Source organism: Cibotium barometz, chromosome 37 (genome assembly GCF_041138505.1).
Source record: "Cibotium barometz isolate CiBa-2024 chromosome 37, ASM4113850v1, whole genome shotgun sequence".
NCBI lineage: Eukaryota > Viridiplantae > Streptophyta > Polypodiopsida > Cyatheales > Cibotiaceae > Cibotium > Cibotium barometz.
Window position 1 is genome coordinate 28,886,250 of NC_141082.1, and position 24,494 is coordinate 28,910,743.

A 24,494-nucleotide genomic window follows, 5' to 3' on the forward strand; every position below is an offset into this window, starting at 1 on the left:
AAGGGCGTATAGCTCTAGATATAGTTCAACCAAAAGAGTACAATTTGTGTCTGGAGGCAACAATTAGGAGGAGCCCAACCACCTAGGCTAGGATAGGACATAACCATATCTAGAAAAGCCTCCTAGCCCCCAGGAACATGTTGAAGGTACAAAGCGTGTCCCTTAGGTGTGCCAAGTGTTGGGCGAGTGAACCGGCTCCATGGACTCACTACTAATGGTTTGCCAGAATGGTTGCTGGTGGGGTCGTGATGGCCCATCATGGATAATAGTTTGTAGCTATCTTTGTTGGGGGCCAGGGGTAGTGCCCGATTTGAGTCCATGTATGGGGACAGAGTGTGAATTGCGGAAGAGAGTTGGAAGTCTTAGTCTGGATAGTACACACTTGCATTGTGTTAAGTAGGTATGCTTAGTTGGCTTTGTATGAATGAGATACAAAACTTCCTTGTACTGCCTGGCATGTTTATGATCCAGATAGCAAGGTTGATAAGTATTCAAAGACACAATGAACACATTGCCTATGGAACAATAGCCTTAAGTGAGCCGAGTGCTAGAAAAAGAACCGTCGGTTTGTGTTTTTCAAGTCTAAGCTGAAGAAAATAATTTAGAATTTTGGCTTGCTTTTCATAATTAATGTTTGAGATTTTTTAGTTATAAAATGGATTGAAGAGGTCTCCTTATCTTGTTTTGTTTGGGAAAAAATGGTTTTTTCCCCTCCGCATATTGAAACCTTTGGTTAATGAATTAATTACACCCACTACTCGCTACTCGCTTTGCTGCTTCTGTAAATTAATCTCTTCTCAATATGCGGAGCTTTCAATGATTCTGGTCCATAGATATTTTTAAAAAAATCCAAAGAAAAATCCCATGGAAGCATTTTTTCCACCCCAGCCTGCTCTCCTTCTCCTCTATTAGCCCCTCCTCCTCTTCCTCCCCTTCTTCGCCTCTCACTCTACGCTGCAGGCCCTCCCTCCTTCCTCCTCCCCTTTCTCTACAGGCACCTCCCTCCCTTCTCTCTCTACGGTTGCCAGCAGCCCCCAACACCCCTACCGTGCTCCCCCCTCCTCTCCCCCCCCTCTCTCTCTCTCTCTTCCCCCCATGCGTTCTCTCTACACGATTTAAGGGGGGCGCAATAACCTTCTCCGAAGATCTCATTGGGCAACTATTTGAGCAGTTGCAACCGCTGGAAAAAAATAAAAAATGCAGTAATTACGTAACGTTTAATACTAAGGTCAAACCTTAACAAATTATATAATTAAGTTCCTTCAACTAATTAATGAAATCTTTTTCCACTCGTTGTAGGCCCCTATTAGGCTACTCCCATATTCATTAGTTAGTGATCGCAAGTAGGCACTAGTTAATGAACACATTAAGGTTTAAGATTTTTACATTAAAAAATTAATTTACTAAAAAAATAATTTATTCTCTCTCTCCTGCGTCGTTTTAAGTCGTTACTGTCTCTCTCTCGGTCGTGAGGGTCTATGTGGATTGCAACCCAAAAAATCAAAACATTGTTCATTTCTCCTCTCTCTCTCTCTCTCTCTCTATAGCGGGCGCGCGTGCGCACAGGGCTATTGCCTAGCCTGAAAATGCGACGCAAGCAGCTTTAATAGCCTGCATTACTTTCAGACAAATCGGCTTCCAAACGTATCCAACTTTTTTAAAAAATTACATCGCCTTGAGCCTTGACTTAGACATTAGAGAAAAAAACCTTACAAAAAATCACAACTGACCTTAGGTTCTACTCTTTGCCATTAATTAAGTAATGGCCAGAAAATTGGCACCCATATTATAATTTTGAGTAAGGGCCAGCGGGTTGTGGGAGTGAAGAGGGATGACCTGTAGACTGCTGTTTAGAAGCTCAGGGGAAGCTTGCCTTCTCAGCGAGAGCCTCTCCCACGCCTACTTCTTCAAGAGATGCCGCTTCTTCACCTCTTCTTTCACCCGTCCCCTCGCCACCAGTTTACACCCTCGAGCCAACCCTTCTCCTCGCCCAACCTGTCCGCCGCAAAGACGGTGGGCGGCCATTCTCTGCCCGCGGTCATTCCACACTGCAGCTGCTGCTGCACAAGGGAGGTACATTTCAGGCATAGATGCTGGAAGCACAGCTGCTTCTTCCTATGAGGATTTTTCTGTGTTATTGGCTTCTGATGAGCTGGAAGAGGAAGCCCTGCGGCCTGGCGATGGTGAGGCAGAGCTCAACGAGAAGAATTCTGCTGCTATTGGGAGCTCTTCATGTGAAGAAGAGAAGAAAGCCGATGACTACTTGGTGGTTAACTTCTATGTCTTAGTGGACATTGATGATCCTCAGCTTGAAGTGGCACGTCATACTTCTTTCATGGAGGTATTTTTCTTATTGATTTGTTCTTGGAGAGATTTATTATGTATAGGTGTTTAAGGCGTCATGATAATGGTCTAAGACCCCTACCAGACCATAGGATACCCAGAAAGGCTATCTTTCTTTCTTCAGAAAAAGGTAAAATGTATATCAATGGCTTCATGTATGTATCTCCTATCATTTTAGTTGAGCTTGGTAAGGTCCCTTTAATAAAATGTTTTCTTTCCCATGAAAAGCAACTTCTATTAGTCAAAATAGAGACATCCACAAGTAAGAGGAGTACAACCCTCCGAGGAGCTCGAGGGTACTATGCTACAAGGGTCGGGGGTCTTCCTCCTTGGTTGGTCACTCTCAGAGGGAAGATACATCGACGGGATCAGAACCTAGGGTTGTCAAAACCTTCAAATACATGCAAACAATATGGGCTTAGAATAAGTTTTGAAATTTTTGATCCCCAAAGATACGCTTGTACAAACGTACTTATAGACATACATACACAAAAACATACATATATACGTACATACAATATGTAGAGTTTATTGTATGTATGTATGTATATACATGTACAGTTTATTTGTATGCATGTATGTGTGAGCGAAAAAATGTAAGGTTTCTAAGGTACCATTGGCTTTTTTTTTGTTCTTTCTTCTAGCAAAATTTCTTTTTCCTCATCACCATGTGTTTCTCCTCTCCTTCTTCTTCTCCCCCCTTCCAGTTATTTTATTTCTCTCTTGCTGGTGTGGTGTTTCCCTGTTTCTGCCCTCTCACAAATGCCATTTCCATTTCAGTTTTCTTGTTTCCCATAACTATGAACTAGACGCCCAACCATTATGCCGCATACTCCTTTTGTTAGAAGTCATCTCCTGTCTATACATATACACCAGGGCCTCTGTTGTGGGTGTACCCGCTCGTATTAGGTGTTTTCTCATTTTTTCCCACTCTCCATATTTTTTTTCGCATTTTTTCCTATTTTTCCATGGTGTGGGTGGCTGCCCTATGATGGCTGGATGACCTAGAAGCTGGCCGACTACACTAGTGTGCACGTGTTCATTCCCTTGAGTAGGCTGACTACTTCTGTTCAGGTCGTGGACCTTTTCTTTGTTGGCCGACTAGAAGACACCCAGTCGTGAGGCTAGCGGTTGTTTTTTCATTGGCCGACTGGGTATTTGGGGCCATATAAAATGGCCCCATGGCCCCCACTCCTTTGTATCATATTTTCAGGATTCTCTTGTGTATATAGAGCAGAGTTACACGCCTCTCTCTCTCCTTCTCCATTGCTGTGTATTTTCTGCACTTGCTCTTGCGTTCTCAGATTTCGTCATCATCTCCGCTGCATATTCTAACATGGTATTAGAGCTCTAGGCTCTTGATAGATCTTGGGAATTGTGTGAGCAAGAGGGGGACCGTTGTGTTACTGATTGGACTGTTCGGGAAGAGGAGAAGCAAGAGGAAGGCGGGCTGATTCGCTGGACAGCCACTTGCAGGTGTAATTTTTTCCCACCCACCCACCCTTTTCAGTTACTTCCCCGCAATGGCAGATTTACTCGAGATGGTTGAGAAGCATGTGAAGATCCCGACACTCCCCACGTTCCCAGTAGACCGTCAGTTGGACGGGAACAATTACGGCATATGGAAGGTTATGATGGAATCTGTTCTGGAGTCATACGACCTTGCTGATTTCATCGTTGTTGGGGTTCCACGGCCGGAGGTAGAGGAAGGGGAGTTACCGTCGATTCGAAAGTACTGCGAGGCACAGGCACAGTTATGGGATCGTGTCAATGCTAGGGTCCATTATTCATCTTCCTCAACTACACACCGTAGGTAATCAATCATATAAAGCATATGACGTTGGCCAGAGGTATATAGCAACATTTGGCTTCTCTTTATAATAGGGTATCGCCCATGAAGAGGATTTTCTTGGAAGTACAGATGCGGGTTATGAACCCTGCAAAGTCATCGAAGATGCGGGAGCACATTAACAAGTTGCAGGCTCTTCAGCAGGAAGTTCTTCAGGCTGGGAAGGAGATATCATCAGAGGATATGGCCATAACATTGCTGTCGCATTTGCCTACTAAGTACTCAGCATTCCACTCGTCTTTGATTACCAGTGGCAGGCTGAGTACCATAATGTGTGAGGATCTTGTGCCCATGGTCTTGGACCAGGAGGAAAGATTCACGAACCCTCCACAGGGCGGAGGTTCGGAGGCCTTAACTGGCCAACGGTCGAAAGGCCGGAATAACAACAAGGGCAAAGGGAAGGCTTCATCGGAGAAGTCTTCTGAGAAGAGACTTGATGCAGACCGAGAGAAACAGAGATTCGGAGGTCTTAACTGGCCAACGGTCGAAAGGCCGGAATAACAAGGGCAAAGGGAAGGCTTCATCGGAGAAGTCTTCTGAGAAGAAGCCTGATGTAGACCGAGAGAAACTGAAGGCCGAGAGGTTCTGCAATGATTGTGGCGAGAAAGGCCACTATTGGAGGAAGTGTCCTAAGCGGAATGGGAAGAGTGCTGATTCTTTAGCCTCAGCTGCAAAGACTCCAGCATTTGTGCACTTAGAGATGATGGACTCAGATGCTTCATCGTCTTCGAGCGAGGAGGCAGTTGGCTTCACCGCAAAGGATATCCGGGAGTGGATTCTTGACAGTGGTGCTTCCAGGCATATGACTCCTTCCCGAGACTTCTTTTTGGATCTGAAATGGCAGTCAGGTCGCATCTTCATTGGCGACAACTCCACCATTCCGATACACAGTGAGGGCTGGATGGAGCGAAACCGGCCTGACGGGCGGTGAAACAAACACTCGCACATAAAACACTTCAACGCCATTGAAGACCTAGAAAAGGCAAACAAACAGGGGGAGCTAGAGTGCTCGTGCAAACAGTACACGGACACCGATTGGCCCCAAAACGCAGTGGCGCCCCTTGGGGTATTTCTTTAATTGATTATAAGAGCTTTGATTACAATAAGGCTGGAAACTCAGCCGTCTCAGTAGAACCCTTGAAGCCTGCAAAGAACCTGCATCATGGCTTCTTGTCCACTCGGCATCCACAAACAAGTCCAGCCATTGTTCGCATCGAAAGACTCTCTCACATTGAGTCTACATACAGAAGCTTTCTCCCATGATCAGGACTGCCACAACCATCCATAGCCTCTCACACTATGAACAGCATCACACCCTGACACATCCAGTGCTTCTGCATCACAACACAGACTCCCAAACTGTCTCTCAAAAGAGAACTCGCATCACAGCACAGCATACCATATAGTCGACACACCTGTACCAACCCTCTCTACCTTCCAAGGGTACTATCCATCTCTGTCATGGATTCCCTGTCCCTTGCCCAATCAGTAGCAAGGCTGTACCAAACATGTCTCCATTCCTGTACCTTCTGCCTGCATGTGATCTATCTCTTGGAGAAACCCAAAAACATGTTTCCTCGAGAAACCTACGACCTGTTTCCACATGAAACCCTTAGGCCTGTTTCCCTTTGAAACTTCTGTCCTGTTTCCATACAGAACCATTCATGGCACCATTCAACAACAGTGCCAACAACAGCATACATCTAGTTACCTGTTCCCTCATGAAACATCTGGCGACATAGAGATGCCCATAACTGTAGGTCCCTCTGTTCCTTTCTAGCAGGAAGAAACAATCTGCTCCATGATGCAGCCATGCGAGCTTGCATCACTCCCATGCCAAGAAACATAACCAAGTGACCTGTACTTGCAGCCAGAAACCCAAGTACATAGCTGAATTTGCAGCCAAACAAAAACAGCCCATAAACAGTCCTCAAACTGATCTCAAAACAGTCCCGAACCCAAAGCAAAGAGAAGCTGAAAGTTCCATCAGTTGAACGCCATCGACATGATGTCTATGTTCATGAAAAACCAGCCCTTGTCCGCCTTTATGTCCAGAGAAACCAGTCCCTTGTCTTCTGCAAAAGCACGGCGTCCTCCAAAAAGCACACGCCTGCAACCACCTATCCGAACAGGTCGACACCAGCAGCCACCCGTACCAAATAGTGTGCAGCTGTCTCCTGTATCAGTTGTTGTACAGCAGCCGCCTGTACCAGCTGTACCTGTCCGTACACATATGCTTGCGGTCGTACAGTTGTACACCTGAATCTGCAGTCGTACAGCTGAACTCGTGGACTGTACCTGCAGCTGTACCAGCCTGTGCCGCTTGTACCTGCAGCAGCCGTACACTGTACCTGCAGCAGTCGTACAGATCTGCACTGGCTCTTTTGTGCGCAGCCAAAAACCAGCAGCCCCATATGCAGTCGACTTCTCCTCTCTTCCACGCATGAGAACTAGCACGCTTCCCAAAAAGCTAGAGAGAGGGAGAAGAGAGAGTCATGGGCCTCCAAACGTGGAGTAGCCTCTATAAATTGCTTAATGGCCTCCCAAGGTTTTAAAACCTTTAAAACTTTAATTTTTTGCCCACCAAAGGTTATAAAACCTTTTTAAATTAAAGTATCTTTGCCCCCTTCACACTTGGGGTTATCCACACATGGGCTTCCTTTTTAACTCAAATCTGATGCCATTCACACTGTCCACCATGTCCCCGTGCACACCTGCATACTGTCTAGAGAAAAACACAGGGTCGTGACATACCCCCCTCTTGAAAAATGGCAAGCGTCCTCGATTGCACTCAATGGCACAGTAAAGCATCTTATGAGCAAAGACACCCCATATGGCAAAAACAATGGCCCTCCAATGCATCTGGATGATAAAACAATCATCCTGCACAATAAGCCACACTGTCACACCAAAGTGACAAACACCTCTTGCTTGTTCCTTCAGAATCTACAGCAAAAGTCTAAAATCAAATGGAAACACGTTAACTGTGTTAGCCAAAAACAATACCATGCATCATTCTACATATGACACACACATATGTATGACACACATGCATTCGCAAACAATATGCTCATCAAAATGCTCTACCTACTCCAAAGTAACAGTCTAAGGGCTGCTTGCAAGCCTTACGCCCATGGGCATCCCGCAGGACCCACGACTGATGGTACAACATGAGCATATGAAAGCATTCAATGCATCCAAACACTACATCCACTAAGTACTTCCCACATATGTCTCATGGCCATCCTGCAGGAGTCACACCCAGTGGTGCATCCATGAACATAATAAAGCACTTGATGTATCATACCAATATACATGCATCACACCATACAGTCCAGAGTATTTCCCTATGTATTCTCAATGGTACCAGGATCCAATGGCACCAGAATACAAAAATACCTCTACCTCAAAAAGTGTATGCATACATGCACAAATAGAGTTTGATCCATATAGCCATGAACCAAACCAACTCTAGGACTGCTCGCAAGACTTATGCCCTCCATAGAGTTATCCATAGTTGCAGTTATAGTTCAAGGTGCGGCCGACTGTGAACCATACTCAACCATCATCTCATGTGTCTAGAACACAAGATCATAGAAGTCCCATAAGCAGATGTACTGTCAACCTCAGTACCTTCGGGTGAATACAAAGATGTCACCAAGCGACTCCTAGATGACAAATGAGCCTGTCTGTAACAAGGGAGCGGAGGTGCTACCCCCCTCTTGAGCATCAGGCAATGCTCCAGACCTATGCTTTGCTGAACCTGAATGAGCCGTAACAAGAGTCGACTCCAACTCAAAGGCATTAAGATAAAGCTGCAAATCCTGAGGTGAATCTGCTAAGTCACCCTCCTCCATCCACTTCGCATCCATCAGTGAACCTCCTCCATCCACTTCGCATCCATCATTGAACAGCTCTTGAACTTCATAGGATAGCGACGGGAAACTTTACCCTGTACCTTTCTTTCCTAATGTGCCAGTATCTGCTCGGGAATAAGAACCTCGTCAAGTTCCTCCGCTTCCGTCTGAGCCTCATCTGATACATCCTCAGGCACCCAAAACCTGCTTGCACTCCACCCAAGTGGTAAGCACAAGTCCTCGATGAAGCATAGTAGATCACCACTGCTAAACATAGAAAGAAACTGTCTTCCGAACCCATGAAGCCTCTATGAAGATACGACCGGTGACAAACTGTCGAAAGCCATAGCCTTCAACCCATGTTTTGCACCATAACACTTCAATTGCTTCTTGTTCCTGGCCGACTACTTCTTGTCCTTGGTGTCTTTTCTCCTGATCTTCATCTTCAGCTCGTGCTCTTCACCTCATATAGGCAAAGACACACAATCTTGCACTGTCTCTTGCACTTCCTTTTCACTTTCCTCATGTTGAAGCTTTTGATGTGACAACCACGGGCTCGCCTCCTTGAGAAAGTCGACGATGTCCCGGCAAACGGAACCTTGAAATCGGCCTGACGGGCGGTGAAACAAACACTCGCACATAAAACACTTCAACGCCATTGAAGACCTAGAAAAGGAAAACAAACAGGGAGAGCTAGAGTGCTCCTGCAAACAGTACACGTACACCGATTGGCCCCAAAACACAGTGGCGCCCCTTGCGGTATTTCTTTAATTGATTATAAGAGCTTTGATTACAATAAGGCTGGAAACTCAGCCGTCTCAGTAGAACCCCTGAAGCCTGCAAAGAACCTGCATCATGGCTTCTTGTCCACTCGGCATCCACAAACAAGTCCAGCCATTGTTTGCATCGAAAGACTCTCTCACGTTGAGTCTACATATAGAAGCTTTCTCCCATGATCAGGACTGCCACAACCATCCATAGCCTCTCACACTATGAACAGCATCACACCCTGACACATCCAGTGCTTCTGCATCACAACACAGACTCCCAAACTGTCTCTCAAAAGAGAACTCGCATCACAGCACAGCATACCATACAGTCGACACACCTGTACCAACCCTCTTTACCTTCCAAGGGTACTATCCATCTCTGTCATGGATGGATTCCCTGTCCCTTGCCCAATCAGTAGCAAGGCTGTACCAAACATGTGTCCATTCTTGTACCTTCTGCCTGCATGTGATCTATCTCCTGGAGAAACCCAAAAACATGTTTCCTTGAGAAACCTACGACCTGTTTCCACATGAAAACCATGCTAGTCAATTGTGTTTAGCTCTTTTGCTCATTCTCTTGTGTTAATCTCTTTTATTAGGATAATCTCTATGCTTAATCACCATGCTTAACCATCACTTCTTGTACTTGGATAGATTTGATGGAAATGGTTTCCACACTTCGCAAATGAAGGCTAAGTATCATCTCATGAGGGAAGTCTTTGGAGTGTGGTCAGTGGGAAGGTGAAAAAGCTTTCTTCTAGAGATGTTGAGCTTGCATGAATCATTCAGGATGATAAAGCGTTGGCTAATATTGCATTGGTACTTAGTCACAACTATATTCTTTATATCTTCGACCTCGAGTTTCTCTAGAAACATGGAAAGCAGTTGACAAATTGTTTGGGAAAAAAGGGAAGAACTCACAAATTGCACTGAAGATTGAGTTCTTTGAGTTAAAGCTGAATTCTCATGGGTCTTTTGCTTCTCATATCAATCATATGAAGAGTCTTATGACTTAGCTCTCTGCCATTAGAGCACCAGTGGTGGAAGATGATGATGCGGTTGCAACGCTCTTGTAGAACATGCCCAAGGAGAGTGGCAATCTTGTCACTATTCTCAAGAATCTACGTGGTCCAACCTTTGAAGGGATCATTAGCTTCCTCCAAGAAGAAGAAAAGAAGCTTAAAGAAAGAGGTGAAAATCAAACTTTCTACTCCAACAAAAGCTACAGCAAAGGGTCTTCCAAGGATAAACATAAAAAGTGCAATTATTGTTCAACAATAATAATGATGAGAAAGATTGGTACTTCAAAGAGAAATGTAAGCCTAATTATGAAGAAAAGGATTGCTTCGTCAAAAAATGATTATCGTCAGTAAACCTTGCAAATAGTGAAGAAGAACCGGCCCTTCAAAGAAGAGGCCAATCTTGTGAAGGAGTTGTAGCAAACTCTGATGTCCTCGGCTACAGAACACAGGCAATGATCCGAAGTTATGGGGGATGGAAGATTGCCATGATGCGTTGAGAGAGAGAGAGAGAGAGAGAAGAAGAAGAATGCTGTTTTAATGTCGTAGGAACAATCCCAAGAGACCAAACAAGATCTATCCGACAGGAGTGAGATTCGAACACAAGACGTGTTGAATAACAACTCCATGAGCTAACCGATCTACCACACATTGGGTGATAGAAAGGTTAGCCCATTTTGTTTATTTACTCACACCCCAGTGAAGAACGCTGTTTTAATGTCGTAGGAACAATCCCAAGAGACCAAACAAGATCTATCCGACAGGAGTGAGATTCGAACACAAGACGTGTTGAATAACAACTCCATGAGCTAACCGATCTACCACACATTGGGTGATAGAAAGGTTAGCCCATTGAGAGAGAGAGAGAGAGAGAGAGAGAGAGAGAGAGAGAGAGAGATAAAGAAAGAAAGAAAGCTGTATTAACGTCTACTAGAGGCCGAACTCGACCTATGAGACAAATCAATGTACAACTGTCAATGTCTTCTGGATGTCCAGAAAAAAAAAAAAGGACAAAATGAACATGAAATAAACTATGAAAGTACTAAGCTAGTGGGGGGGTGTGATGGATGGAGCACTATTGCCAGAGGCTCAGTATGCAACCTATATGCGCAGGGTATACAAGAATGCAATGCAGATCTGTCTAGCTCCAACCAGTACCATAATGGGGGTGTAATATGTGATACATTAGGCGATGGCGAGGCAAAAATACCTCGGAGCATGATCTTCAGGTGAGTGTGAAAGTGAGCTAGCCGCTCTTGGATATGGTGCTGATGTCGAGCCCGTATCTCTGTGATCGCCCTCTAATGTAGTCTGGGAGTCTGGTAGCTTGGTGCTCTCGGTCTCCGTCTGGCTCGGAGGTCCGCAGCGCGCTGAAGTGTAATCCCCTCCTGTGTCAGGGTAGGCACTGGGATAGATCTCTGGAAGAAATCAGTGAGCCGGAGCTGTCGCCCACCTCTCCTTGTGGTATGAGTCCATAGCAGTGTGTCTAATCTGCGCTGGTCTGCGGACTCCATGATCTGACGGAGTGAGGGATGTCCACTGAAGATGGTGGTGTATCTCTCTCTAATGACACTATATGCTCTGCATCTGCATACATAATGTTCCTCACTCTCAACCTCCTCCTGGCATAGTCTGCATATCCTCTCAACTCTGGGGATCCGTGCTGCCCTACCTGTCTCAATCTCAAGCTGGCGTGATGACACTCTGAGCTGGCCAATCACCACTCGGGCACTGTGAGGCATGTACACATCCATGTATTCAGGTCCTTGTATGAATCCATCCGCTGAGATACGCATAAACTGATCTCTAGTATAACATCTTCGGCGGTAGAGGCTGACTGGGTGTATTTCAAGTCTCTTGAGTGTATCGTTGCCATAAATCCTGCCGAAGGACTCTGTTCCTCTCACTGTGAGAGAGCTGGATGTGTGGTGCCTGTATATCATACTGGAAAGGTGGCAGGTGATCTATGTCAAGACCATGCTGAGTGAGCCACTGTATCATCTGTGAATACCATGATCTCCTATCTCCACTCTCTGCGAGCTGCCTGGACGCCTCAAAAGCTCTATGTGAGAGTCTATCTGATGGCATATCTCCGATTCTCTGTATGAAGCAGATCGTCTGGAAGAGGGCCTCTACTAGCATAGGAGGTGCAGCAAACTCCGTCCGGAGAATGTCATGTGGGACGGAGGGTTTGCTGCGGATCGTCCGTGAGAGCATGAGAATCTGAGGCCTCTATGTGAGACCATGTGGAGGTGGCGAGCCCAAGTGCCCATACTGCCACAGCATACATCAAAGCAGGGGTGACTAGTGTGTCACACAACCACTCCTTCGTGCGGGGCTCCTGGAAGTGTGCCTAGTGACACTATCTCTCTAGCATGGCCAAAGTTGCATACCCTCGTGTGAGTCTATCCCTGGTTGCCTGTGCCATAGTAAATCTTCCTGGCAGAGTTGTAAATGTAATCCCGAGATACAGAGGTACACATATGAGTGGCCTTGCGCACGTAGGAAGGCGGGGCTTGCACTCTGGCTGGTATGCGCAGGTAGGCGCACGTGCGCCGATTATAGCTAGGCACAGGCGGGCAAGCAGGTGATACACGCAGGCCGACGGGTGACAGGCAGGCAGCGCTAAGGAACGTTGCAGAAAATTGCCAAAAGCAATCGTCGGGTGGTGGTTTTTTTTATTGTAAATTTAGCTTTTGCTATAAAAAAAAAAAAAACAAACCTCCATGTGATGCTTTGTTTGTTTTGAACCTTAGAAAAGGGTTTAAAAAAACCCACGCTTTGCTTTTATGGTGTTTTTTTAAAGAATATATATATATATATATATATATATATATATATATATATATATATATATATATATAAAACACAAAAGCAAAAGCTAAGTAAGCTTTTGGGGAAGCCTATAAATTCCCCTTAAGGAGGCTTCTTGCCACACATCTCTTAAGCTCTAAAGCTCTCTAGCACTCTTCTTTGTGCAAGATCAAACTTTTGTCTCATCTTGCTGTCTTCAAGATGTCGACCCAAGAATCCGAGTTGGAACCCATTCTCGAACGTGAAGACCTGCCGGCTACGGAAGCCATCGATGGCGATCTTTTCGACGATTTTGTTTTAAAATTAGATTTTCAAGAGTTTAAAGTTGCTCTCGAAGCTTCTTTCCCGGAACGTCAAGCACAACTCACCGCGCAGATGCAGGCTTTACAGAACTCCATCTCTTTGTTGACCACTACCCTATCTACTTTTGGGTATGGATACTTTGGCATCTGCTTTAGGCCCCAATATTACTCCGGAACAGTTTGGGGGCAAGCAAAAGCAGCGTACCAAGGAGATAGTGGACACTTGCCTACATAAGTGGCAAGTCCATTTCCTGTTTCATCCATATGATGATGGAAAAAAGATCAGTTAGCAACAGGTTTCCTCTCAGGCAAAGCTTTGCTTTGGTGGAAAGAACTCAACCCTAAACCAACGGCTTGGGCACAGTTCGAAGAAGTCTTTAAGAAGGAAACATTGCTCTATGCTACTTCTCTCTTAGAGGATCGAGATATGCCATGACAACAGAGGATGAGAGTAGAGGCGAGGAGGACACAGGGCCATTGGGAGAGTCACCATATGCAGCCCTTTCAGATGAGATCATACACTACTCCAACCTAGGGGAAGTCCTCCTTATGGGGGACTTCAATGCATGGACACAGAGCTGGCAGTGCGATATTTATGATTTCGAGCACCCTGAGGTGATGCACACACTAGAGGTGGAGGACACGGGAGCTTGCAAGGTGTCAGAGGACATGTGGCCGGATAACACCAGATATGGTCATCACTTACTTGAGCTGGGAGCGCGACACCATCTTGTTATTTATAACGGGATGAGATAGTGGCAGGATTCAGGAGCACTAACATGCTTTCCACGATAGGGGGGGTAGCACAGTGGACTACATCATGGGGTCCATGGAGACCACACAGGCAGTGACATCTTTCACCATCCCCCCCCTGTCCTATTGGTGCGGATCACACGTACCTCTTACTGTCACTCTGGTGAGCTCCACACCAGCACCCACACAACCCACACAAGCATCGCAGCCGCCACCCATAGCTTCCCCCATCATACACACATTGGGCGCACAGATAGATCTGGGAGCATGCCCCAGAATCGGTGGTATGATGATGAGTGCAGAGAGCTATATAGACACCTCCGTGCTGAGAGAGCACTGGGGACCATTACATAGAGATAGGCGAGCCGACAGATGAGGATCCTCACACGCCGTAAGAGGTGTGCATATGAGGAGGCATAGTACTGGGATATATACCACCTACTCATGAGTAGAGATTGAGCCACTGCATGGCGTAGGATGAGAGAGCCTCAACCTCGTACCCCGATTGAGGATCCACACACATGGCACACATATGCAAAGAGCCTCTACCATATCCCTCAGCAGCCGCCCATACCACAGCCACAGGAATCCCGCCCCACCACCTCTACTTTCTTTACCGCCTCGATGGTAGAGAGAGCTATCCGCCGGTTGCAGCATGGGAGATCGGCTGACCACACAGGTATACAGAGTGAGCATCTTATTTATGCAGCTGACACACTGGGACCCTTTGTTGCTCACCTCTTTAATAGGGCACTAGTGGAGGGCCTACCAGCTGAGTGGACTATGCACACCATCGTGCCTCTCCACAAAGCGGGAGACATGCTAGACCCCAGCAACTCAGGACTATCATGATTGGTCATACATTGGCCAAACTTTATGGCGCAGTGCTCGAGGCAGAGTTGAGCTCATATGCAGAGAAGGAGGGACAGCGAGCACCAGGGTAGGCTGGATTCCGACGAGCTTTCTCCACTATTGACCATATATTCGCTCTGAGATGTCTGATTGACCAGGCTAGGGCGCGGGAGAAGAGATTATACTGCTACTTTGTGGATTTCCGCAAAGCATTTGACACGGTGCCACGAGAGAGACTCTTCCAGTGCCTACAGTCATTGGGGATCCCATCAGAGATGGATTGGGACATCTATGCTTTATATGAGCAGGTCCTCGGGCGCATACGATGCCCTGGGGGTGAATCTGATGCTATTGCTAGCACCATAGGTGTGAAGCAAGGATGCCCACTCTCTCCTGCACTATTTGGGCTATACATTGATGAGGTGGCTGACTTCATTGGTCACGGTGGTGGGGACGGAGTAGACATCTTGTTGGGGTAAAGGCATTATGCCCACCCTTGTAGTGTGTACAAGCCCATAAGTTATAGTACATAGTACACTTAGTACTTTTAATGTACTAAGTGCACTATGTGTACTAGAGCAAATATACATGTGTGATAGTGGAGTCACACACTCATACTGTTGTTGGGGTAAAGGCATTATGCCCACCCTTGTAGTGTGTACAAGCCCATAAGTTATAGTACATAGTACACTTAGTACTTTTAATGTACTAAGTGCAGTATGTGTACTAGAGCAAATATACATGTGTGATAGGGGAGTCACACACTCATACTGTGAGTTGACTTATCCCCACACGTTTGTTTCTCTCTCTCTCTCTCTCTTCTTCTCTGTGTATGTGTCTCCCACATGAAACCCTAACTCTCAGCTCCCTCAACTGGTATCAGAGCCATGGCGATTGCAACTCCAGCATTTGCTTGAAGAAGCAGGGGTGCGTGTCCACAGGCATTTTTGACCCCAACTGCAAGGGCCACCGGTTTCACCTCTGTAGCTGACTTTCCATAGCTCCTGCAAGGTTGTGGCGGGCTCTGTGGACCAGGACGGGCAGTCCTTCTTGGACGATTACCAGCATGCGGCCGCCCGGCAAGAATAGGGCATTTCTCGCCCAAGCTGCTGCCCGCAGGCTTCAGCCTGAAGGCCAGATTCACATTGGAGAAAGGCTTGGCCACAGAGACGCCGCCGGCCAGTCAACGCTGGTGTCAGCACGTCGACTGTAGAAGGGCTGCGTGTGGTGTCGCCTGGGTGTGCTGCGTGTGCAGAACTGGTCGCTGGTCGCCCGTGCGCAGAGCTGTTGAGCCGTAGTCGCCTACAAGCGAGCCGTCGAAGCCAGGCTGGGTGAGCACAACCCGCCACCATCTGTGTGCAGCCCGCCAGCTTCGGTGAGAGCAGGTGCCTCCGATAGTGCCTCTATAGCGTTGGACTCGTCCATCGCCAGGATACCCCGCCCACCAGTGTTGCCGTGTGTGGGTCTGATTCGCCACTACCTGCCAGCTCATAGCCAGCCCCCCTAATCAGTGCTGCCTGTCTACGCCAACTTGCACGAATACAGCTGCCCTCTCAATACCTGCACAGCAGCAGCATCATCAGTTCACGAATCACAGCAATACGACTCCTCCCTTTCTGAAACAAAAATCAAAAATTGTCTGAGGTATTTTGCTTCAATTTTTTGGGATTTTGCATGTCCATTTTCATCAATTGAGCAGGTACAGGTCCAAATTGCTCAGATTTTGAGCAAAATTGGCAACATTGGGTGACATTGGTCACATTCCGGGTCAATTTGCAGGAAATTGTGTATCAACATTTGGGGCTTTTGATGTAATTGTGCCATTGGGCATTCATACATGCTGTATGATGTGAGCAATCTCACATTCGGGGCAAAATTGCAGGAAATTGGAGTGCAAATCAAAGGGCTTTTGTGCCAATTGGGTTGATTTGCATGCTGCCATGTAGGCACGGGCATTTGATGCTTTGGGCAATGTGTTGATGCCTGTCAAGCACTCAATGTGCTAGTAAATCAAAGGGCTTTTATGTATTGGATGTATATGTGGCCAGGGGGAAGCATTGTGAAGACTCTGGATGCCTTCATGTGCATTAATGTACCATGCATGATCAGAAATTGATCTTGAATCAAGGGGCTTTTCAAGATTTTGTGCTTGTTGAGCTTGGCAAAGCAGCAGGGAAGACTTTTATGCCTTGAACCCTCAGAAATCCACTTGCAGTCAAGGGGCTTTTGCCCAATTTCTGTGCGGGACTGTTGTCTGCAGTGGTGGGGACTGTAAAGGTCTGATTTTCACTCATTTGGACAGCCATGAGAGCATTTATTGCTACTGTACTTGCTGGTACAGATTTGGTACAACTTTGTACAAGTTTTGGCATGGCTGTACATTGATTTGAGTGAGGAAAAGGTTCATTTTCAACTGCTGTACTTGCCGGTACAGATTTGGTACATCATTGGTGAGCACTTAGTACTGCTGAACAGTACTTTGGAAGGGGAACAGAGCACATCTAAGGTGCTGTCATAAATCTGCAGCAACCAGATTTTGGTGATTTTATCACATTCAGTGGGAGGAGAGTTGCATTCGTGCTTCCGCAATGGGAGATAAAACTTTGGGAGAACAACTGTGAGCACTTTGTGTGCTTTTGGTGCAGTGTTTGCACATCTTGCAGGGAGTCAGGCATTGACTGTGTAAAAGGTTGCATATTGCTATGGCAACCACAGGTGAGAGCTCTTCATTGCTTCACATCAAAAAGCTTGAAGGCTCACATAATTATGACATTTGGCAAACCCAGTGCTATAATGTGTTGCTCCAAAAGAAGCAGCACAAGCCCATCAAAGAAAGGGGTGTAATGCCCGCTTCTCTTACTGCTGAAGAATGGGAAGATATGGATGAGCTGGCAAGATCTACCATCATGTTGTCTGTGTCAGACTCTTTACTTTTCAGCATACGTGAAGAGAAGACAGCTTGGGGAATGTGGCAAAGATTGTAGGACTTGTATGCCCAGCAAAGTGCTTCAAGCAAAGTGTATTGGTTGAAGAAACTCATAGGTCTTCAAATGAAGGAAGGGGCGTCTATGACAGCCCATCTAAATGAGTTTAATGGTGTTGTCAGCCAGGTCATCAATCAAAAGTTGGCAATGGACGATGAGTTCAAAGCCACCTTTCTCTTATGCACTTTGCCAGGAGAGTTGGGACACATTCAGGACAGCCACTAGCAATTCAAATGCTATGCTGTCATATGCAGATGTGGAGGGTGCACTCCTTCAAGAGGAGATGAACGGGAAGAACAACTCTGTTGGAAAGTCCAATGCAATGAATGCACGTGGGAGATCCCAGCAAAGGGGTAAAAGCCAAGAATGGGGAAGGAGCAAGTCCCGCTCCAAAAAGGACTTGGAATGCCGTTATTGTGGCAAGAAGGGACATATCAAAAAGCAATGCTACAAATGAAAGAATGATCAAAAGGAAAAGGGCAAAGGAAAAGACAAAGACAAAGATGAGTCCTATTCACGTCTTCACTTGATGCCCATTCACTTCTTGTAGGGGATGGTCATGGTATGCACTCATGGATCATTGATTCAGGTGCCTCCTTTCATGTCACAGGTTGCAGAGACTTGTTTGTCAGGTATACTGTTGGCAATGAAGGAGTAGTTTATTTGGGTGACAACCATGCATGCAAGATTCTTGGCAGAGGTGATGTGAGGCTTGTGTTTTCAGATGGCTCACAGCTTATGCTCCATGATGTCAGGCATGTGCCTGAGATCAAGAAGAACCTGCTTTCTACTGGACAGCTTGATGATGCTGATTATGCTACCACATTTGGTCGTGGAAAGTGGAAGATTAGTAAGGGCTCACTGGTTGTTGCCAGAGGCTCTAAGGTGGACACTCTTTACTTCATGCATGCTGGTGTTTGTCAACATGTTAATGTAAATGCAATCGAGCTGCCGGAAATCTCTATGTGGCATAGCCGGTTGGGACACATGAGTGTCAAAGGAATGGAGCAATTGTCTCGTTTTGGTTACTTGCCTTCTCTAAAGTTCTCAAGTTTTCAGTTTTGTGAGCATTGTATATATGGCAAGCAACTCCAGTGCCCCCACAAGAAAGCTCTTGGACAGAAAGATGCTCAGTTAGAGCTTGTGCATACAGATGTATGTGAGATGTCTCAGCTTTCTTTGGGAGGGGCAAAATATTTTGTGTCTTTTATTGATGATGCCACACGCAAGGTGTGGGTTTATCCTCTTCGTTTGAAGAGTGATACATTCTCAGTGTTTGAGAAGTTTGTTGCTCTTGTTGAGAATCAAACTGGCAAAACACTGAAGGCTTTGCGTACCGACAATGGTGGAGAGTATATGTCCAAACAGTTTCAGGACTTTTGTGATGCTAAAGGCATCAAGAGGGAGCTCTCTACTCCTTATGATCCTCCACAAAACGGGACAGCAGAGAGGATGAACAGGACCATTCAGGAGAAGGTCCGTTCTATGTTGTCACATGCTGCGTTACCTCATGGTTTTTGGGTTGAAGCTGTTATGACAGCCGTTCATCTTATAAACAGGTCACCTAACACGAGGCTTGGTGGGAAAGTGCCAGAGGAAGTATGGACAGGGAAGCCTCCATCATACAAGCACTTGAGAGTGTTTGGTTGCGTTGCGTATGTGCACATACGCAGGGAAATACGCACCAAACTTGATCCTAAGTCTCACAAATGCATATTCCTAGGATATGGTGACAGAGGTGAAATGGGGTATAGACTTTGGGATCCAGTGAATAGAAAGATTATACGCAGCAATGATGTCATTTTTGATGAAACATGCATGTATAAGGAGCCTGGCAGAGTCATCTTTGATGATGATGCATGTATAAGGAGCCTGCAAGGCAACAGGAGCCTGGCAGAGTCATCTTTGATGATGATGGACATCATGGACAACAACAAAGGGCTGTAAATCAGCCATTACAGCAACAAAACCAGCCCTTAAATGGTGCTGAAAATGGTCCAAATGGACAGCCAAAGATGGCAGAAGATATCCCTATGGATATCCCACAGTTAGAGGAGATACCGGGCATGATCTTTTTACCATATGGCATGGAACAGGAGCCACCAATAGGTGATATGCAGGCTGGACAGCAACCTGCAAATGATGGTCAATGGGTACGGAGGTCCACAAGACCCTCCAGAGCCCCTGACAGGTTTGTTCCAGGGGTTGACTACTTGATGCTCACTGACTGTGGGGAGCCCTCTTGTTATAAGGAGGCTTTACAGAGGGCAGACAAGGCTCTTTGGGAGCGTTCTATGAAGTCAGAGATGGATTCTCTGCACAAAAATGGAACATGGAAGTTGGTGCATTTGCCTACAGGCAAGAAGGTTTTGCCATGCAAGTGGGTTTACAGGCTCAAAGTTGCACCTGATGCAAAGCCAAGATACAAAGCCAGGTTAGTGGCTAAGGGCTTCAAGCAAGAATATGGTGTGGACTTTGATGAGATCTTCTCTCCAGTGGTCAAAATGACCACACTTAGAGCTGTATGACCTTTGGTTGCTCATGATGACCTGGATTTGATTCAGATGGATGTGAAGACTGCTTTTCTTCACGGTGATCTCCATGAGGAGATATATATGCAATAGCCAGAGGGTTATGCAGTGAATGGAAAGGAGAAGCTTGTATGCAAGGTGAAAAAGAGTCTTTATGACTGCCATCCAAAGCTTTCTTGGTGTATAAGCAGTGATCTATGTCACTCCTCCTGAAATCCTGGGATTTCATGAATGTATCAAATTTATGATACCATTCCCTTGGTGCCTGTTTGAGTGAAGGATTTGGGTGATGCAAATCACATTTTGGGTATGCGGATACTTCGGGACAGAAATCAGCATGTGTTGTATTTGTCTCAGAAGGAATACATTGGCAAAGTTTTGCAGAGGTTCAATATGGAAGGGGGGAAGAAGACTAGTACTCCTTTGCCTCCATATGTGAAACTCAATGCTATGGACAGCCCACAGTCAGATAGTGGCAGGGCTGATATGGCCAAGATTCCGTATGCTTCAGCTTGTGGCAGTCTCATGTATGCCATGGTTGCTACCAGGCCGGACATTGCATTTGCAGTGGGAGTAGTTTCTAGATACATGGCCAACCCTGGCAAAAAGCATTGGGAAGCAGTGAAAGGTGTCATGAGATACCTGAAGGGCACACAGGATATGTGCATTTGCGTGGCAAACAGGATGCATTAGTGCATGGTTACACCGATTCGGATTATGCCGGTCATCCAGATAACCGGAAGTCTACTTATGTGTTTACATTCACAGGAGGTGCTGTGTCATGGATATCCAGGATGCAGAAGTGCACTGCCTTATCTACTACAGAGGCCGAGTATATTGCAGCCACAGAGGCTTGCAAGGAGGCATTATGGCTATCTCGGTTAGTGGTTGATTTGGGTTATACAGGGGATATTCCATTGTTGCATTGTGACAGTCAGAGTGCCATCCAGTTGGCAAAGAACCCTGTCTTTCATGCAAAGACGAAGCATGTGGATGTGAAGTATCACTTCATCAGAGAGGTGATAGAGAACAAGCAAATTCAGCTTGTCAAGATTCATACGGATGACAACCCGGCTGATCTGTTGACAAAGAGTTTGCCTCCAGAGCGATTTGCTCATTGCAGACACTTGATGGGCATTGGATGAGGCTAGTTTCAGCCTTGATATGGCCTTGTATATTATCATGTACATGCTGATTTTTTTCTTTTCCTTTACTTAAGGGCACGCTGCCTTTAAGTGGGAGGTTGTTGGGGTAAAGGCATTATGCCCACCCTTGTAGTGTGTACAAGCCCATAAGTTATAGTACATAGTACACTTAGTACTTTTAATGTACTAAGTGCACTATGTGTACTAGAGCAAATATACGTGTGATAGGAGAGTCACACACTCATACTGTGAGTTGACTTATCCCCACACGTCTCTCTCTCTCTCTCTCTCTCTCTCTCTCCTTCTCTGTGTATGTGTCTCCCACATGAAACCCTAACTCTCAGCTCCCTTCACATCTCAGGTACCACAGTCCACATTATGCTATATGCAGATGATATTATTCTGGTCTCTGAGTCGCGGATGGGACTACAGCACCATCTCCATGCACTCGATGACTTCTGCACACAGAGGGGGGCTTACAGTGAACCTTGGGCCGCCTTCTACCCGATCTCCGAGTCCCGAACAGCCCAAGAAATCTCCAATCAGCACCAAAAATCAGCAAACCCTCAAGCTCTCACTGTCTCCAAGCTTCAAGCCACCTGGGGCTCTGATACCATGTTGGAATGCACAACAGAAAATGAGACAAGTGCTGTGAGAAACAAAACGCAGAAGTGTAGAGAGAGAGAAGCTATATAAACTCTGCTATATACACGAAGATCCGATACAATAACGGTGTGGGGGGCAAGGCCTACAGTGCTGGTCGGCCAACCCTAAACCAGCCGACAAGGTGTACATGGTGTCCATGACTGGAAATAACCAGTTGACCGACATATGAATAGTCGGTCAGCAAAGGACAGTTGGCCAGGACAGAAGGGGTCGGTCAGCACAAGACAGTCTCCATGACCAAAAACAAGGGAGAAAAAACACTAAAAAATGGGGAAAGATGGGAAAAACTCTTGGGCGGGCACACCCACAACAAAGGCTCTCACTGAGTAATATGTATAGACAGGAGATGACTGCTAACACTTTCGTCCTTTTGCCCTCACACTGAGTACAAATCCTACCTTCTCTCCTCCTCTGAGGCACTTTGGATTCATCAGATTTTGGAGCATTTGTGCTGTGCCGACACTTTCCCGGTTACCATCTTCTCGGATTCTCAGAGTGCTATTGCTCTAGCTCAGAATCCTATGATACGGGGAAGATCCAAGCATATTGAGGTGCATTATTATTTTGTACGCGACTAGATCGAGCTCGGACTTCTTCGGTTGGCCTACTGTTCTACCAAGGACAATGTGGTTGATCTCTTCACCAAACCACTTCCGAGAGCTACTTTGGAGGTCTTACTTCAGCATGCTGGTATTCGACCACCCCTTCGGTGCTGAAGACCAGGTGTTGGAAAATATATTTATCATCTTTAGATGGTCTACATGAACCCTAGCATGCTTGTACTAGTCATTTTTTATGAGACCAAATGCTTCCATATGTAAAGCCTAATTTTTGGGTATTTTTAGGAATTTATTTGAGGCGTTTTATGCATTTATTGCCCATGATATGTTGTCGGCCTACTGCCAATAGGCCGACTAGGGCATCATTATGCTATATATAGCATCACACCTCTTCCATCATTTTTGGGCTCACTTGAGGTCATTAGCAGATGCTTCTGCTTCTTATCTTGTAACACACCTACGGGCTTCCCTCGTGCTTATTTTCAGCATCAAACAACAGTTTCCAGCATATTGCAAGTCTTGTACCTGGGCCTACACTTGTGTTTTACTTTCTTTCAGAGTAGGGATAATTTGTGAGTGGCTTTGGTTTAAGGAAGCCTTTTAGAAGGCCCATTCATAATCTTGGGCAAGATGTTGGGTATTTCAGAGTCTGTGTGTGTATCCATCATGTACGTGTACCTCTGTTTGTTAGAAATTGTACATCTCGGTGTATTTGAGGAATGCCTATTTATGAGGTATTATCCATTTATCTCCTTTTTAGTAGGTCGTGGGCTGTCGGCCAACTCCTAGGGGCAATTGGCCAACTTCCGAGCATCACTATAAAAGGGGCCCTCCCATATTCACTTGTTAATCATCTAACCCATTCACAGGCACATGTTCTACATCATTTGTTGGCTGGTATTGCCATTGTAAAAGCCTCTTGCTACATAACATGATGTTTATTGTCTGATGTCTCTCTCTTTCCTTTGCTCTCCCTCTCTTGGCTTTTCTGTGCGCCTCCCTTTCCCGCCCTCTTTCCCTCTCTTCGCTTTTCTGTGCGCCTCCCTTTCCCACCCGCCCTTGCTCAGGCCCCCAAGGCAGCAACATAACTCTCCCTCTCTCTCTCTCTCTCTTTCCCGTTGCCCATCTCTCCTGCACCTGTGCACCTATTGCCCACCTGCGCACCTTAGTTGTAGGGTAGGGTTGTAACCCACCTCCAAGCAGGTAAGGGCTTGCACCTCATGGGGGTGGGGTTCGTGAAGAGCAACCTCTCAAACAGTCCAGCAGTTTGACATGGCCAGCAAGAAAACCTTCTCCGAAACCCTTATCTCTCCTCCTACCAAACCCAATGAAAAACCATCACCATGGGAGCGGTACCTCCTGAGCATGATTCAACATCTTCAGCAAACAAATTCAGCCTTGCAAAATGAACTACATCAGACAAAACAACATCTTTCAACCCTGGAGAAACAGATTAAGGAACAACAACACGAAAAAGAAAACAGGGAGGAAATCACACAGGTAAATTTACTTGATCCACAGCCTAAAGAAATTCTGATTAAAGAAGTAATATCACAGATTAATGAAGAGAACGAGCAGCAATGGATTGCAAAAGAAATTAGGGTGGGTGGTTTGTCAGAGGGTTGGGAACAGGTGGAGGTATTGGAGGACAAGGAGATTGCGAATGATACTTATGTCCCGGAATGCGAGATTCTACAAAGAAAGCTGTGCAGAGCTATCCCTTTCATCGACATTGGAGATCCCTCAGTGGCAATCAAAGGAAAACATGTGGTTTTGAGGTACGCAGATATGAAAGACAAAATTAAAGTCATGAAGCAAACAAGGTCACTTAAGGGAACGAAGGTGTGGATGGCGGATGAACTCACAGCCACACAACTAAAAAACAGGAAACAAGAACTCAATAAAGTATACGAAGCAAGGAAACAAGGAAAATGGGCAGTCTACCGTAGAGGTAGAGCTGTTATTGCAGATTTCAGGACAACCAAACATGGTAGTAATGAAGAGTAGCTGCTGGAGAAATCCTTCATGTTATCTAGGATTCTCCTACGG

General features: G+C 46.0%; 1 protein-coding gene across 1 annotated transcript in view; it reads left to right on the plus strand.

Moving 5' to 3' along the window:
- Positions 1-1,781: 1,781 nt before the first annotated feature.
- The window catches only part of LOC147617132 (Rhodanese/Cell cycle control phosphatase superfamily protein), a 41,924-nt gene continuing 19,211 nt past the window's right edge, over positions 1,782-24,494 (plus strand). The window contains exon 1 of the mRNA XM_086776723.1: positions 1,782-2,341. Within this exon, the coding sequence (XP_086632849.1) occupies positions 1,832-2,341 (510 nt within the window). The 5' untranslated portion in view covers positions 1,782-1,831. The remainder of the gene's footprint in view (positions 2,342-24,494) is intronic.